Source organism: Lepisma saccharinum, chromosome 1 (assembly GCF_977018435.1).
Source record: "Lepisma saccharinum chromosome 1, izLepSacc3.1, whole genome shotgun sequence".
NCBI lineage: Eukaryota > Metazoa > Arthropoda > Insecta > Zygentoma > Lepismatidae > Lepisma > Lepisma saccharinum.
Genome location: NC_139229.1, coordinates 139,808,340 through 139,823,667, shown reverse-complemented (window position 1 = coordinate 139,823,667; position 15,328 = coordinate 139,808,340). Strand labels below are relative to the sequence as shown.

At 38.3% G+C, this 15,328-nt stretch overlaps 1 protein-coding gene across 2 annotated transcripts in view; it reads left to right on the top strand.

Annotated features, from left to right (window-relative positions):
* LOC145989122 (glycine receptor subunit alpha-2-like) overlaps positions 1–15,328 on the top strand; it is a 55,168-nt gene that overhangs the window by 17,158 nt on the left and 22,682 nt on the right. For both annotated transcript variants that reach the window (XM_083124423.1, XM_083124419.1), the window contains exon 2: positions 4,483–4,580. In XM_083124423.1, the coding sequence (XP_082980549.1) occupies positions 4,483–4,580 (98 nt within the window). The remainder of the gene's footprint in view (positions 1–4,482; positions 4,581–15,328) is intronic.

Genomic DNA, 15,328 nt, shown 5'->3' with positions numbered 1-15,328 from the left:
GAGAGGCAGCTGTGGACTTGGCGTGCTCTCCGAGCGGCCCGCCTCTTGTGCAGTGTTCCCTTGTGCAGTGTTTCCAGCGAGTGTAAACCTCGGCGAGTCTCTAATTGTCCCCCTTCGCCTTAAACTCGTGTGACTTCCGTAACGCCCATTACATGCTTCGTCAGTTTTACACAGTAGTAGTCTACTCTGCAATTGTAAGCTTATATCTGGATTTCTAATGGTTGCGTGGACGGAAATAGGAATAGAGTGACAAGCGAATTCAATTATTTGCATCGTGAAGATGTATAAATATCACAAGGTCGTAGAGCAGACCTACATGACATAGTAAAAAGATCTTGTAAATAAAGATCCTAGGCGGCGTTGATTGTACTTACTACTCTGAATGTGATATGTAGTGTAGAAACGTACCGTGCGAATCTTTCCATGACGTAAATTTGTTTACATATATATATTTAAATACTATCGGTACCAGACATACCTGTAACATATGTCTGAGTTATCGCTGAAACAGTTTTCAGTCTTTCGGCACTCGGCAACCAAAATTAAGGATGGTAGAGTGGCATGCTTAAGTATTACTAAGCAAATTGTCCATCGCCACGTTTATTATCTTTGTTTTACTCATTGAAAGCTTCGAGAATTGAAACAAAACGCCAAACAAGCTGCTGACAATATCTGCACCAGCATGCGTAAAAACTCATTCCTTGAAAATAAGCAGGAAGCAAGAGAAAACAATGAAAATAGTCATGAACAATTTGATGAGCAATATTTATGCATGCCACTGTACAATCAGCAGCTTGTTAACGTTCCCACCACTGCGGGGTGTGAGTGGCTCGACACTGTATCTTAACAGACACACGCAGTTGTAGGAACTAAGTTAATTACCCACAGCTCCTGTAGTCAGCAACATGAGGACTCCATCAGTCCACACTGGAACCATCTCAGATGGGTAGAAGGAAAACTCGAACCAAAGGATATGAGTTTTATCTAGTCTTTATTCAAGTAAGTTCATTTACGTACATGCGGAAACTATGAGCGCGAGACTGAGAAATAGGGTTCTTTAGGATTTAGAAACGCGATAACTGTTTTAATTTCTTAGATATCCGACTGAGATCGTTCAAAGGAACTTTGCTTAGTTAAAGATAATTTCCTGCGGGGTGTGAGCGTCAACACTAGGCCTGTAACAGACCCACGCAGGAGCGGATATCAAGAATCCACTAAATTTTACCATGAAATGTCTGCGTATTTATACCCGATTTCTGTACTCTCGAACCCCTGACTAGTAGGTTATAAAGACAAAATATGTCTTCACTTACATTATAATGTGCAGTATTTACGTAAGTTGCGTTTGATAAATAATTCAAAAGGTATTGATACATCTTTTCCTGTTAACAAATACTTATACATTGATAACAAATATTTATACATTGACAACAAATACTTATACATTGATAAATATAAAATTTAAAACTTCCGCCATTAATTTATTACATAAAGGTTAGTACATCAACATCTTCTGAATTTTCATAGGCGTTCCTTCGATTACGTCATAATATTTCATTTATCGGAACAATCAACTCTACTCTTTTTTGTCATAACATATCCTTTAATTTACAACCTTTGAGTTTTCACCTTATACATTTTCTATTCCTTTCTTTATAAATGTTGTAATAAATTTATCAAAATAAGCAAGGCGTAACAAGCTGATGTAGAATACGCAAAAAAAAGCTGTGTGAGCAAAAAAAATAAATAAAGAAGATGATAGAGTAGTAGGGAAATTGTCCATTGCTACTTTTTTCTTCTATAACATTCAATGTTCTATTAAGGAATTAAATAAGTCTTACACGAGAGGAGAGCTTTTTTACCGCTGGCTGTACGTGATTTGCTTGGTGCCAGGGGACGAAAGTGATTAGTAGGCGAAAATTGATGATCATCACGAACTATTCCATTTCAGATTTTATGTTTAAAAAAACAACCTTCAATGTGTAATTGCTCCATTTAACTGAGTGAGGATTGAAACTGTTTTTAGAGTTCTCGAATAGCAACAAACGCACGTGGGAGTGCGTGTGCGAGAGAGAGAAAGAATGCACACGGAAATTTCGAGACTTTCATTGCCTTCCATTACAGACCGATTTTGTTGTGTGCAATACGATTTCGCCTCGGGACTCAGGTTCCAAAATAAATGCCAGAGTACCACAAACCGTTTCGTGATTAAATTACCCACAAAACATTCTACAGTTGTTTTCTGTTGCAGAGTTTCTGGTTAATTGTACTGTGTACGTACAAGGGAAAATTGCACGTTCGAATCAATAAGAACGTTTTTTCTGTCTTTAAATATGTATTGTCGTTATTCAAATGTGTCCACAATATGGCCAGTGGCAAAATATAACCAATATTCAAAAAATGCTTAGAATCAGGAACAACGTGTGATTGCGGTGGACTCAGAGCAGTATTTGGAATGTTACTTTTTAAAAGTAGCAGAGTTACAACTAAAGTTACTTTAAAAGAAAATGAACTCAGTTTTCTTTTTTTTTTAATATAATTCAATTACATTTACCATTACCTTAAAAGCGACTGTAAGTTACTTTACAGTTAATTTATTCTAGGTAATATGTAACTAGCAAAACGTCTTCCATGCAAGAGATTGTTCCTTTTTAATAAAGATATTCTAAAATTAAAATAATTTTTCGTTAAATTATAGCAAACCTTATTTGTTTAAGGTAAGTATATAGAGGCAAGAAAATTAAACGTAAACCCTTTTAATAAGCCACATGAAATCATTACACCACGCAAAACATTTGCTCGTAACAATAATGTATATATGAATATTAAAATCGTATTTCGATCTTTCTTGAAGAAACCATAATTTTGTTCATTACTGTTGAAACGTAAGGTAACTGTTAATTCCGTTAATTGTTACCAGAAATAAGTAACTGAGCTGCAGTTGCGGTAGTCGAAAAAGTACCTATTACTTTCAAACACGGACTCAGATTTCCGTATTGGTTAAATGTTGTCGCTTTTGTACCTCTTGGGTTAATTCCGGCGATGAGGATGAATTAATGGAATAGATGATGGAAGAAACACACATCCATGCGTTACCCAATAGTCGAACCAAGAACAACTGACTTCGTAGCGCTGTTTCATGCTCACCACTTAGCACGCCTCTTCAGTGGCCCAACATGTTGAGTTGTCTACTCACAATCTCGCCAACGAGGGTTCCTGGTTCGAGTTCTAGCCTGACAATTTCGTTTCATCATCATTCATCCCTATTGTCGTGATTAGCCTATAGAGGCAGGCAGAATAGCGATATAAAATAAGGCAGTGGCTGGCGGCCGGCGGCTACTCTCATGGGTAGTGCCAATGTGATCAAGAAATAAAAAAAACTTCCGCAATGGCCCCCCCCCCGCCCCCTCCTTGTGGTTGCGCCACTGGCCAAGATGTTTAACTTTTAATTTATCTTCGTTTGGTAACGTGGAAAACAGTGTGTGTAATAAGTAATAACACACTAATCCGATTCATCTTCACTCACTAACCTATCTTTTATACACTACAAGACACTTCCCTAAAAACACAATTACAAAAAGGAAGGGAAAATCAAATCTTCTCACATTCTGCTCATTCACACGTATTCCAACTGGACGTCGAAAATATCCTTTACATTTGTTGTAAAATAAATTGTCGAATTGTCAAAGAAAACTCGCATCACCAAAGGATTTTTTACTTTGAAAAAAATATAAAAGTCTGGATGGCCCTTTAAACGCATCTAACGTATATCTAAATGTTCATATAACTTTGGATCAATACTACGTTCATTTTTCCAAAAGTAGGCAGAAAAGTAGATAATACATTTCCCACGAATTACTTCCCACCGGGTCTTGCAAATCAGTGATATTTAGCGGCTTATCTCTAAAGGTGGCAACTATGTCCCTCGCCGTGCCAAGCAAAAACGGGCTCGGCTGGTGTCTTATGATATGACCAGCATGGCTTCTGCCCTTTGAGCCGCCGCTGAAATAAGGATATAAATACGAAAGGACAAAAAAGGGACAAAAAAATGGGAGTGAGTCTCAGTGGATTTCCTTAAAGGCACAATATCAACATTTCTCTGTGGTGACTAGAGAGGAACAACGTGGAAAACTCAGGCAAGATAGCTTTGCATGATACAGACAATTTATTGTATTCTCTTGTTGCCTTAATGTAAGTCTTAAGTATAAACATCGAGACGAAATAGAATGAGAAAGACACAACTCGAGACGACACCGAGGCAAGAACTCGTAACTCTCGACGAGATCGAGAACGAGACTTTGGCAAGTCTCAGTACCATCCCCAATTAAAAACATCTAATATAGAAAGACAGTAACAGAAAGTTTCGGAACTATAGAAAATAGCTACCGGAACCTACAATATAGCAGAATGCAGTACTGAATCTCACGATTGAATATAGGGAAAAAGGGCAGTTCAAAACTTACATGGCATCTTTCATTACAGATTCGCGTCAAATGCTCAGAATCCATCGATTCAGAATAGTCTCTTATCAACCGTGATTCCTCCTGGCTATAATAGACTTCAGCATCCACACAACCAAGGTAAGTAGCTTTATTCTGTTCCTTTGTTGACAGTCTTCGATTTTACTCGTATTATTGCTATTACTTTACATGTTTTAATTTGAACCACTGTCTCAAAAAGTCCCACATTTCTACCTGTCATATCGCATTCCTCCATCAAAACTACAGTTCACGATTTTTACTCTTACTACACGTATATAATAGTAACAACATCTCAAAATACTTAATTTTATTATGTAGTCGATATTCACAATCTAACATTCATCTTAAGTTTATCCTTGGACACAACACTGCTTATGCTGAACGATTGAATTAAACTCGTGTTCGCTTACTGAAATAAACAGGATTGTTGAAAAGTGCAGCGATAAAATCTTCGAGTTTCCATCCGCGCTCTTCGATATCGAGAAGTATCAGTATAGAATAAAATCGATTTTAGATCGACGTGCGATAATAAAATGCCACACAAAAAGCTGCCCGCTCAAAAATCCATGATATAAAAATTATCCCCTAAGGAAGATTTTCACGACAAATGGACTGAATTCAAAATGGCTAATACATATCCAGAAGATGGCTAATTTTTTCCTTCTATCGACACCGCTTCTCACACACATTCATAAAAAAACGAACTCAAAGGCAGGAAAAATGCAATATGTAGGAATGACTGCTTAAAAAGAAGGCATAACACTACTGTCCGAACTGCTGTTGGGAAAAGTCCACTTTCCATGTCCATCGACAAACGAGCAACAAGTGTACAAGGTACCAAGGCATCATATCAACAGGAAATAACAAGTTAGAACAGCGCTCGTTGTAAAAGTGCGATATACTCCACGGGTACTAATAAAACCTGGCATATTCATTTTATGAAGAATATTACCTTACCCTATACCAAATAGCCTTAAGAGAAAAATGTCGTTCAATTTGTACTACATGCTAAAGAAACATTGACACGAGTTACACACCTCCCATAATGTGTCACTGAGTATAAAGCAAAATAAATATAGATATGATAAAATATTGCAAAATCCATTGATTTGGGTAATTTTTCTGCATGAAGAGTTTTTTCGCTTTGCCACGAAACTTTTTTAAAAATGTTTTCTATCACGAAAACACTAAACAATTTCGAATTATATGCATTTTTATATTAGCTTAGCTGATATCCACCAATTTAATCGCTTACTTCGCCGATAAGTTCGTGCTCAAAGCTGGCAAACAACGGTCATCAACAAACCTTTATTTAGCTGTTACTCTACAGACGTTTATTTTGTTCCGAATGTTGATTTGGCAAACATGTGAATATTCATAACAAAAAACAATTGAGTGCCTTATGTCAATAAAGAAATCGGTACAAGTGTTTCTCTATTTATTCTCATTTCCTTACGTGAACCGGGACATCTACTCGTTAAAAAATATTATTAATAAATAATAATAATATCATGAGAGAAGTGCAAGAGATCAAAATAGTTTCACTGCCATTTATGGTGTACAGAAAGGTTCCCCCGGTGACCACGTTGAAATATGAAGAGCACAAGAAAAATAAAAGATGTAAAAGTATATACGACATTGTACTCACCAGATCCGGCAACGAAGTGCAACACAACGCTGAAATAGCTGTTGTTTTCACATGTACCTCTGAAGGTCCATTCGAAGATAATACTTGGGCTCCTAGCAAATGTAGAGTCCACACACCAGTTGGATCACTGCACTAACTACGAAGAACACACACGCGTTAACACTCATGGCGATGGCGGGTTACACTCGCAGAAATATTTATTGCACTACCGTGTCTCCTTTCCTCCTCTTCACAGCTGCCACATCATAGATGCACTGAAGGTTTTTCTCACTTTCAGAGATCCCGTAGATTGTCCTTCCTAATCAACAACACCAGCACATAATTAGTGGGGTGGAATGGGAGGTTGAAAATATATATATTCATTGTACATAACAATTTTTGTCATTTTACGTCACTTTACTAACTTTAGGTTAATTGCGACAATGAAGATGACTGGTGAATTGATGAAGTAGATAAAGACACTACGCTAACCGCTCCGTCACGGAAGTAGACCTGGTTGCATTTTGTATTGCCCCTTATTTCTTTTAGTGTGGATCGCTTTATTGCATAGGTGTCGACAGGATCTGTGCGGAATATACTACGTCGAGTGCATTTGGTGTTGCATCGAAAAAACTGTTTATATATTTATTCAGCCTTATACACAGTGCTTCGACTTGCTTTTATTTCATTTTTGCTTACATTAAGGTTGCAATTATGTTTTCATGCTTGATTTTGCTTCTTTCATAACTATATAGAGCAGATTTTGGCCCTACATGCAATATCGTGTTTAAGTGAACTTTATGCACAGATAGGCTAATCGGGACTGGACCTACAGTTTAAAGTGGAATCTAATCACAATATGCCTCCACCGAGTATCGAACCCTAGACTCCTTGATTACAAGGCGACTATGTTGCCACTATTACATCAGAAGAAACCCTCCCTACACATATGAAAGTATAATGATAAGATAATACTTATCTATTTAATATATTACATGCTAATCAGTGCCGGATTTACAAGCCGCAAGCCGGAGACAAGTAAGTCTTTAGGGGGGGCCTCACAATAGAGGGTTCGCGTATGTAAACAATAAAAGCAGTTACTCAGGAGTACAGAAACGAATATACGTATAGCTATACAGGTAAAGTTAAAGTTCCCTGTTCATATAGCACCGTGCCAATAAGACACATTTAGTGGTGTGTGGGGGGTAGGGCCCCACATATTTCCGATGTCGGACATCTTGGAGGTGATGTTATGAGCACCACTCTCCGGCCGCCTTCCACCCCTCCGGGTATCATATGATTTGAGGCTGGGTTGACCATGGAGCCGCTATATGCGAGGATAGAGCCGGAAAAATTCCAACCTTAGATCAAATCAGGCTATAATTTCACTAGAAATGAAGTGGTGAAGGTTTCTTCAAACTATCTTTAATCATGAAAAAGTTATGACTGCATGATTGTAACAAATGTACCATTTTCCAGGTGTGAGAAAGTAATGTCATATACATACAGTATATCACATCACCACAAGAGCCGAAACCGTGGGGTCCAGGTCCCTTCATTTCTCGTTTTGGCCACCTTTATAGGGGGCCAAATGTATAACTTTCAACATATTACAAAACTTTTGTGTGTGCTACTTTATACTGCATTTATGTGGCTGAAAGTTGCACTGTTACATATTTATACCAATGCTTAACCAACGATTAAAACAATGTGTGTGTGTGTGTGTGTGTGTGTGTGTGTGTAGGCGGCTTAAGGGCCAGGCGACTCAAGCGATTGCCGGGACACAGCCCTCGACGGCACCAGACCGGGGCGTCCCGATTTAGTAGGGCCAAATCCTTAGTTCTGATTACATAAATGTGGATATTTATCTTGTAAATAGTTGGATTTGTGTTGAGAAAAATTAATTGAAGTTACTTCTGAATGACAAGCAGCTAAAGAGATAGGTTTGGAAGTTAACAAAGAGAAAACTAAATATATGCTTACAGGCCGAAACCAAGTGTTAGGTAATAATCAAAATCTAATTATTGATAACAACTCGCTTGAACCAGTTTCAAAAATCAAGTACTTATGAGTAATACTAGCAAATGAAAATGATATTAAAGAGGAAATAAAAAGCAGGATTAATTCAGGAAATGAATGTTACTTTTCTCTTCATAAACTTTTGTCGTCTCGTTTAATATCTAAGAAACTAAAAGTTAAAATATACAAAACAGCAATTTTGCCTGTAATATTATATGTTATATGGATGTGAAACTTGGTCCTTTACATTGAAAGAGGAACATAAATTGAGAGTATTTGAAAATAAGATCCTTAGAAAAATATTTGGGCCTAAAAGGGATGAGGAGACAGGTGAGTGGAGAAGGTTACTACATAATTTAGAACTACATAATTTGTATTCATGTCCAGATATTATTAGAATAATTAAATCAAGAAGACTTAGGTGGGCAGACCATGTGACACGAATGGGAGAGGAAAGAAGAGTTTACAGGATTCTTGTTGGGAAACCTGATGGAAAGAGACCAGTAGGAAGATCAAGATGAAGATGGAAGGATAATGTTGAGATGGACCTAAAGGAAATTGTTAGGGATGGAAAAGATTATAGGCTATAGATGTTGCTCAGGATGGAAGGCCTGTGTTGCTGCAGCCATGAACCTTCGGGTTTTGGAAGGCTAGAGAGTTAATTAGTTAGTTACTTCTCAATGACAAATGTATATTGCAAAATCATGTACTCCCTCTGTCCCATAATTATTGTCCGGTACACCTTTCTTTGTTGTCTCATAATAATTGCCCGATATTCAAACTGTGACATTGGAGTATACAGAAGAAGAACATGAAACACGGCAATCAAGGGGTCCCGGGTTCGATACCCGGTGGAGGTACATAGTGGTTCGGATCCCACTTTAAACTGTAGGTCCAGTCCCGATTAGCCTTACTGTGCATAAAGTGGACTTAAAACACCAAATCAACAACAACAACAACAACAACAACAACAACAACAACAACAACAACATGAAACACGGGAATGAGTCATACAACTTTATTACTCAAGGATCAGTCCAAATTGTGCTTTCCATCTGCCTCTTAGGCTGTCATTCCTGTACTACCATTTTGGCATACCGGACTATAATTATGGGACAGAGGGAGTAGCAATTTAAACTAAGAGACTCCTGTTATTTTGATATCAACCTACAATATACTCGTTCTTTGACAGTAAGGCATTGAAAAAACAAGGCTATTATTTATCGTCGTTTAAACCGTACCTACATATACAGCACGGTCATGTTTTGTATTAGCCGAAGATGAAAAGTAGTTGGATCAAGGTAGAAAGTTGAGGGGGGGGGGGTGACAGGGTGGACAGTGGGGTGCCAAAAATCGACCTCGCCTGGATGAAATTTTTAGCTTGGGCCTTCCTTTTTTATGTAAATATGCGTGAAGATATTAAACTCCTATAAAGAATTGTAGGAATAAGTATTATAAACCGAATATGATAAATTCTCACTCAAACGTTACATGTAAAGTATTATGTTGTATAATTTCATAATCACAGTAGTACAGTGAATTTCTCGTCCAGCTAATAAAGTTGGATGTACCCTGATATATATGTTTTGTTGTCAAAGATAGTTATTGTAATTACAATTTTTCAAAGATTAACTCAAGTGCATTAGGTCCCAACTTACCCCATTTACTTAGCTTTGCCCCCCGCCCCAAAATATCTGAAGAAATCTACACATCACCCACTTCTCATTTAAAAATTTTAAGTTGAATTCAATATGGCTGCCACCAATATGGCGGACGTCCGCTTGGAACACACCAATGTGGTTCCCCTAAGCCTAACCTGTTTCTATCATGATCAATTGTACCCAGCCTAACTCCTATACTTTTTATATGGGGTGTTAAGGGACTTTTGAATCACCCTGTAGGCACTTGTATGTGACTTTGTCAACATGAGATCAACAATCACACACACACACACATACATTATACAGAGAATTCCCTGACATTCGCTACGAGACTCGGCGGCAAGCGGCCCGGCGTCAGCGATTGTCTTTCCCGGTGAACGGGGTCCGCGACAGTCGCACGCTAGTCTGTTTTTTTCGCTCTCCCTGCCTTCGCTCTCTTTCCCTTTCTGTTGACGTTACAGACTGACGCCAGTATAATCCTCCCTCGGAAGTTGTGTTGTGTCGTGTCTATGTGTTGAAGATTGTGGCTTAATATGGCACCACAAAAGTTTACATTACAACAAAGGATTTATCTTGTCGACTGTTACTTCGGAAAGAGGAATTGTGGAGAAGTGCGACGACGTTTTACAACGAAATTTCCTGGTGTTCCCGTTCCACATAGGACCACTATATTAAACCTCGTAAAAAACTTTAGAGTAACAGGGTCAGTTCTGAATTAAAGTGGAAAGAAAAACCCAAGTGTACTTACTGAGGAAAAACTCGATGAGATAGGACAAAGGTTAGAACAGTCTCCTCGGAAATCTATCCGCCGCCTCTCACAAGAAACGGGTGTTTCAAAAACCCTCTAGGTCCCCCGATTTGTCAGCCTGCGATTTTTATTTATAGGGAAATCTTAAAAATAAAGTATACAAAGACAATCCGCACACCATCCGTGAGTTAAAAGAGAGTATTGTACGAGAAATCGGGAGAATTACAGCAGACGAACTTGCACTTGTAAATGCCAATTTCCTTCGGAGATGCCAGGAATTTGTTGCAGCAGAGGGACATCATTTTCAACACCTTCTGTAGTCAAGGTTAGTACACAATATGAAAACTGTAATTTTAATAACCGACTCTACCGACTGTCGCGGACCCCGTTCACCGGGAAAGACAAGCGCTGACGCCGGCCCGCTTGCCGCCGAGTCTCGTAGCGAATGTCAGGGAATGCTCTATATGTGTGTAATATATATATAAGTATAGTGTGTGAGATAGGTAGGTAGAGGGGGGCCTTCGGTAATATTTTGCGGGGGGGGGGCAAGATTTGTAGATCCGGCACTGATGCTAATACAAAGGCAAAATATGGATTTTGAGAAAGGTAAAAATAGAATGAGAAAAATCAAAGTAATTATAGAAAGGTTAATCGGGACTGGATAGCACTTTGGACATGTGAATTGCTACCTCAAAGAAGGAATAGATCACTTCATTACAATATGCATAATTGAGGACTAAAAGTGGTAAACGTTGTAAGTGCCAAAAGCCTAAGTGTTGGGAAATCGCATCGTTCCGCACATCAGCCCGTAAGAACGTGCACACTAGTGACCTCTTTACACGCCCTTTGAACTACTTAGAGGGCTACCAGCAACATTTCACATTTACCACATTATAAAGCATGGCACATTTCACAGTTTAACGTGGAAAACGGTGTTTGAATTATTGTGGCACTTACAGCGTGTACCAATTTTAGTCTTCAATTCAAAATTTACATTCAGACATAACTTATGCATTTATTGTGTTTGTTATTACAATTACGATGAAAACTGGGGACTCGGAACTGAATACAAGGGGAGCGCAGGCATCGTATCACATCGCCTGGCGCCACTTTTACTATCATGGCCACCTTGGCTAATCTAGACAATGAGAATGAATGATCATTAGATGCAGATGATGAAGGAACACTCACAAAAAGTCTCATGACAATGGACTCGTGATACCGTAAGCCCGTCATAGAGGCTAGCTTGCGGAACTATTCAACATTACTATAATCTCATTTCATTCTGCCATGTCTAATATAGATTTGAAATAATCTGCATTTATTAAGTCTAATATATGAGTTAGCATAGTTGCAAAAGCTGTTTTATGATTATGGAAAACTGGGCTAAAAATTGCATTTCTGTTAGTAGGCTATGTTGATTTTAACTGAAACAGGTAATAAATGATGCTCATGGAACCAATAGTAGCTATAAACAAGTTGAATGTTCTGATGTCGTCAGCAATTATCCGTAAAGATCACGGATTTCGAAGGAAGCAATCACTTATATTGCTACACTTCTCTCTTCCGTGCACACATGGACGGCTTTCATTTTGCGCTGTACGTAAAGACCAGTAATGTAGAAATGTTTACCTGTTTAGTAAAATAAACTCTACTCTTCATTTCTTTAGTTTGTACTTTAACTATATACGTACATGTAATACGAATTGTCTGGTAAAAGGAGACGAACTTCCAGTATTTACCCTGGTTTATCTTTTCCATTACAAGTATCACATTACACCACCTCACCTCAAAACAAAGTTGCATAAGGTCAACCCAACTCCCAAAACCGGTTGCTGTGCCAACTGTTTACAGGAAAGGTCTCGACATGTTGGCTTCATAGCTACTAAAAGCAATGTTAAGAGTTTGGGAATAAATTTTACTTCCTTGTTGGTGTTAGTTAACACAAAAGCTCACACAATGATAATTTTGCACGCAAAAGCAAGATTCATATGAGGGATATTGTAGATTATGCCTTTAAAACAAATTAATAACTTAACTCAGTTGAGTACTAACATTTGTTCCCCATTTTGTGAGTTGAGGGGTACAGAAAATAGAGACCATTAAAACATTTGGCAAATGTTTCTTCAAAATCTACTCATGCACAGATGGGTTAATCGGGACGGGATATACAGGTTAAAGTGGATTCCCAACACTAAAATGTGTCTCCGTACCAATAAGACACGAAATAGCTTGATTAAAGACGATATACTTACTCACTGTGTTATTGGAAGGCAAAGCAAATCATAGTTATTTCGAAGAAACTACACATCTGTGATGTAAGCTGGTTTTAGAAATGATTAACTCAAAGATAGGAACTTTCGAACAGTCGTGTAACTAGGATTTTTACGAAGGTAGGTAGGACTAAGTTTTTAAAAATAGCTTGTGGACTTTATATCTCGGTACTAAATATTATTTTATATTTTATTTTTTATCTCACGTAATCGAGGCTCCAAGCTCAGAGGCGGATTAGCGATCTCTTGTCGGGGGCTGTGGATGATCTTTTTATAGCACTCGCCTCCTAAGTTCAGTGAAAATTTGTTTTAGACGCCATATATGGGTTTAGATAGCTTAATTTTAGACATCGTCGAGGGTCGCAATTGGATATTAAGAAATATACTTGGTCCTAAAAGATATGAAACAACTGGGAAGTGGAGAACATTACAGAGTGCTCCATAATCTATATCCATCTCCTGAGAAATCAAGGAAACTTCAGAAGACAAGCCAAGTAGCATGCATGGGAAAGGACAGAAAAGTGTATAGGATTCTTGTTGGGCAACCTGAGGGCAAGAGACCTGTGGGAAGGCCAAGACAAACATATAATGAACATTAATGTGTATTAATGTGAACCAGAAAGAAATTGGTAACAATGGTAATTTTGTTTTCAATGCAAGTATTGTCTTGTTTTCTTCTTAACCAATTAACCCTCAGAGTATTCATGTCATAATCCAACAATCTCACTCACGGCCAACGACCCGTGAAGCATTGTTCCTTGTTTACGAACGTTGAAATACAGACAGGCATGTTCCCTTCTTTTGCAGCAAGGATGATTAAAGAGAGGACAAATATGTATAGAACATGGATAAATTTAACTACGATGATGTAACTTTAATGAAGTTGGTTTAAGATAAACCATGCCCTAGAACGTATCAGACACCAAAATCAGGAGAAAAGAAGAAGGAAAGAAAAGAACAGGGAAATCAATGGGGAGGAGAGAAGCATAAATGGGCAATGAAGTGGATGAGAATAAGAGGAAGGATAATTATGTAATCGGAATATTATAAACTTCTTATCAAGGTCCCGGGTTCGATCCCCGGCCGGTTCAAATCCGGGAACTTTTCTAAGGTTGGAAGCGGCCCCGGCGCCCACCCAGCGACGAATAACATTGGGTACCTGGGGGAAACCCTGGGGGGTAAAGGCGATCAGGGGCGTGATGCTGATCACATCACCCCCACTCATGACCGGATCAAGAAAGTGTGGGGCGTTACCCCCACACCCCCTATACGCCTTCATGGCGTGGTGCTATGCACAGGGGAGCACTTTACCTTTTTTTTTTCTTATCAGGGACGTAGCTAGGATGATCAGTTCGGGGGGGCCCAAAACTTAAGATTTTTTTCTATCAAACCATTAAAAACTAACAAACTATTAATATACCATATAGGCCTACATATATGTATATATGTGTGCTTTATTTATATATATATATATATATATATATATATTGTTGAAAGAGAACATTATATTCTCCTGTAGCCCCCTAAAATTTACGAATATAGACTCGCGAAATCCACGGCCATTATTCGGGAATCTAAATGCACAATGAACGCATTAACTTAATGGCATCTAGACTGTCTAAAAATCCATGTATTTTCTCTTATGTCAGATTTGAGATACCAAGAACAATGGCATTAGTCGTTACTCCTTAGATTTGTAAATTTGCTCGAAGAAAATTGAGAAGTAGAGAAAACTCTCTTCCGTGGGTTTAGATATAAAATGGTGCTGGAATCAGGTGTACAATTATGACACCGGTCCGAAAATGAAATGTTTGTGTAATGAGTTCAAGATAGGCATCCCATGTATATTGTTTATACCAGAATCGAATCCGGCGGCCTTTATTGCAAGGCGACACCCTTAACCACTATTCTTTGGGACATGCACGAGTCTTTTGTGGCGTCGTACTGTTCACATTGGAGAATGGTGACAATATATACGAAATTTTATGCTCACATCTAGTTTCTTAAAAGTAAACTTCTTTGCGAGTGCAAAACTGAATATATGATGGCAATAGAAACAACAAAATTCCCGCGCGCTCAAGTCTTTCAAGGTTCGATCCCTGGTAGGAACTTTAAAATTTCTGTAATGACCTAACATCGTGAGGACAATTGGGAAGCTACTTGAAATCAATATGTAAGCGAATTCCACTCTCAAAACTAGATGGGACTATATGTGATGACCACGAGTCACCGAATGGAAAAACACTTCGGAGGCTCTGTTCTTCAAAATTAATTTTACTGAATAACTGTAGTTTTCTTTAGAGGACCTAAACATGACTTTTTTGCACAGTACAATGTTGTTTTCTTTCACCCTTTTATAGTTTTTAATTCAAAGGATTCCACTCCCAAAGCATGAGCATGACGCACTACGAAACCAGAGGTCCAAGGTTCGGACCTTGGACAGGTGTGGTTGCATCATGTCTCGCATCGCTATTCCTTCGGATCATCATTCAATCTCATCGTCGCATTTAACCCAGGAG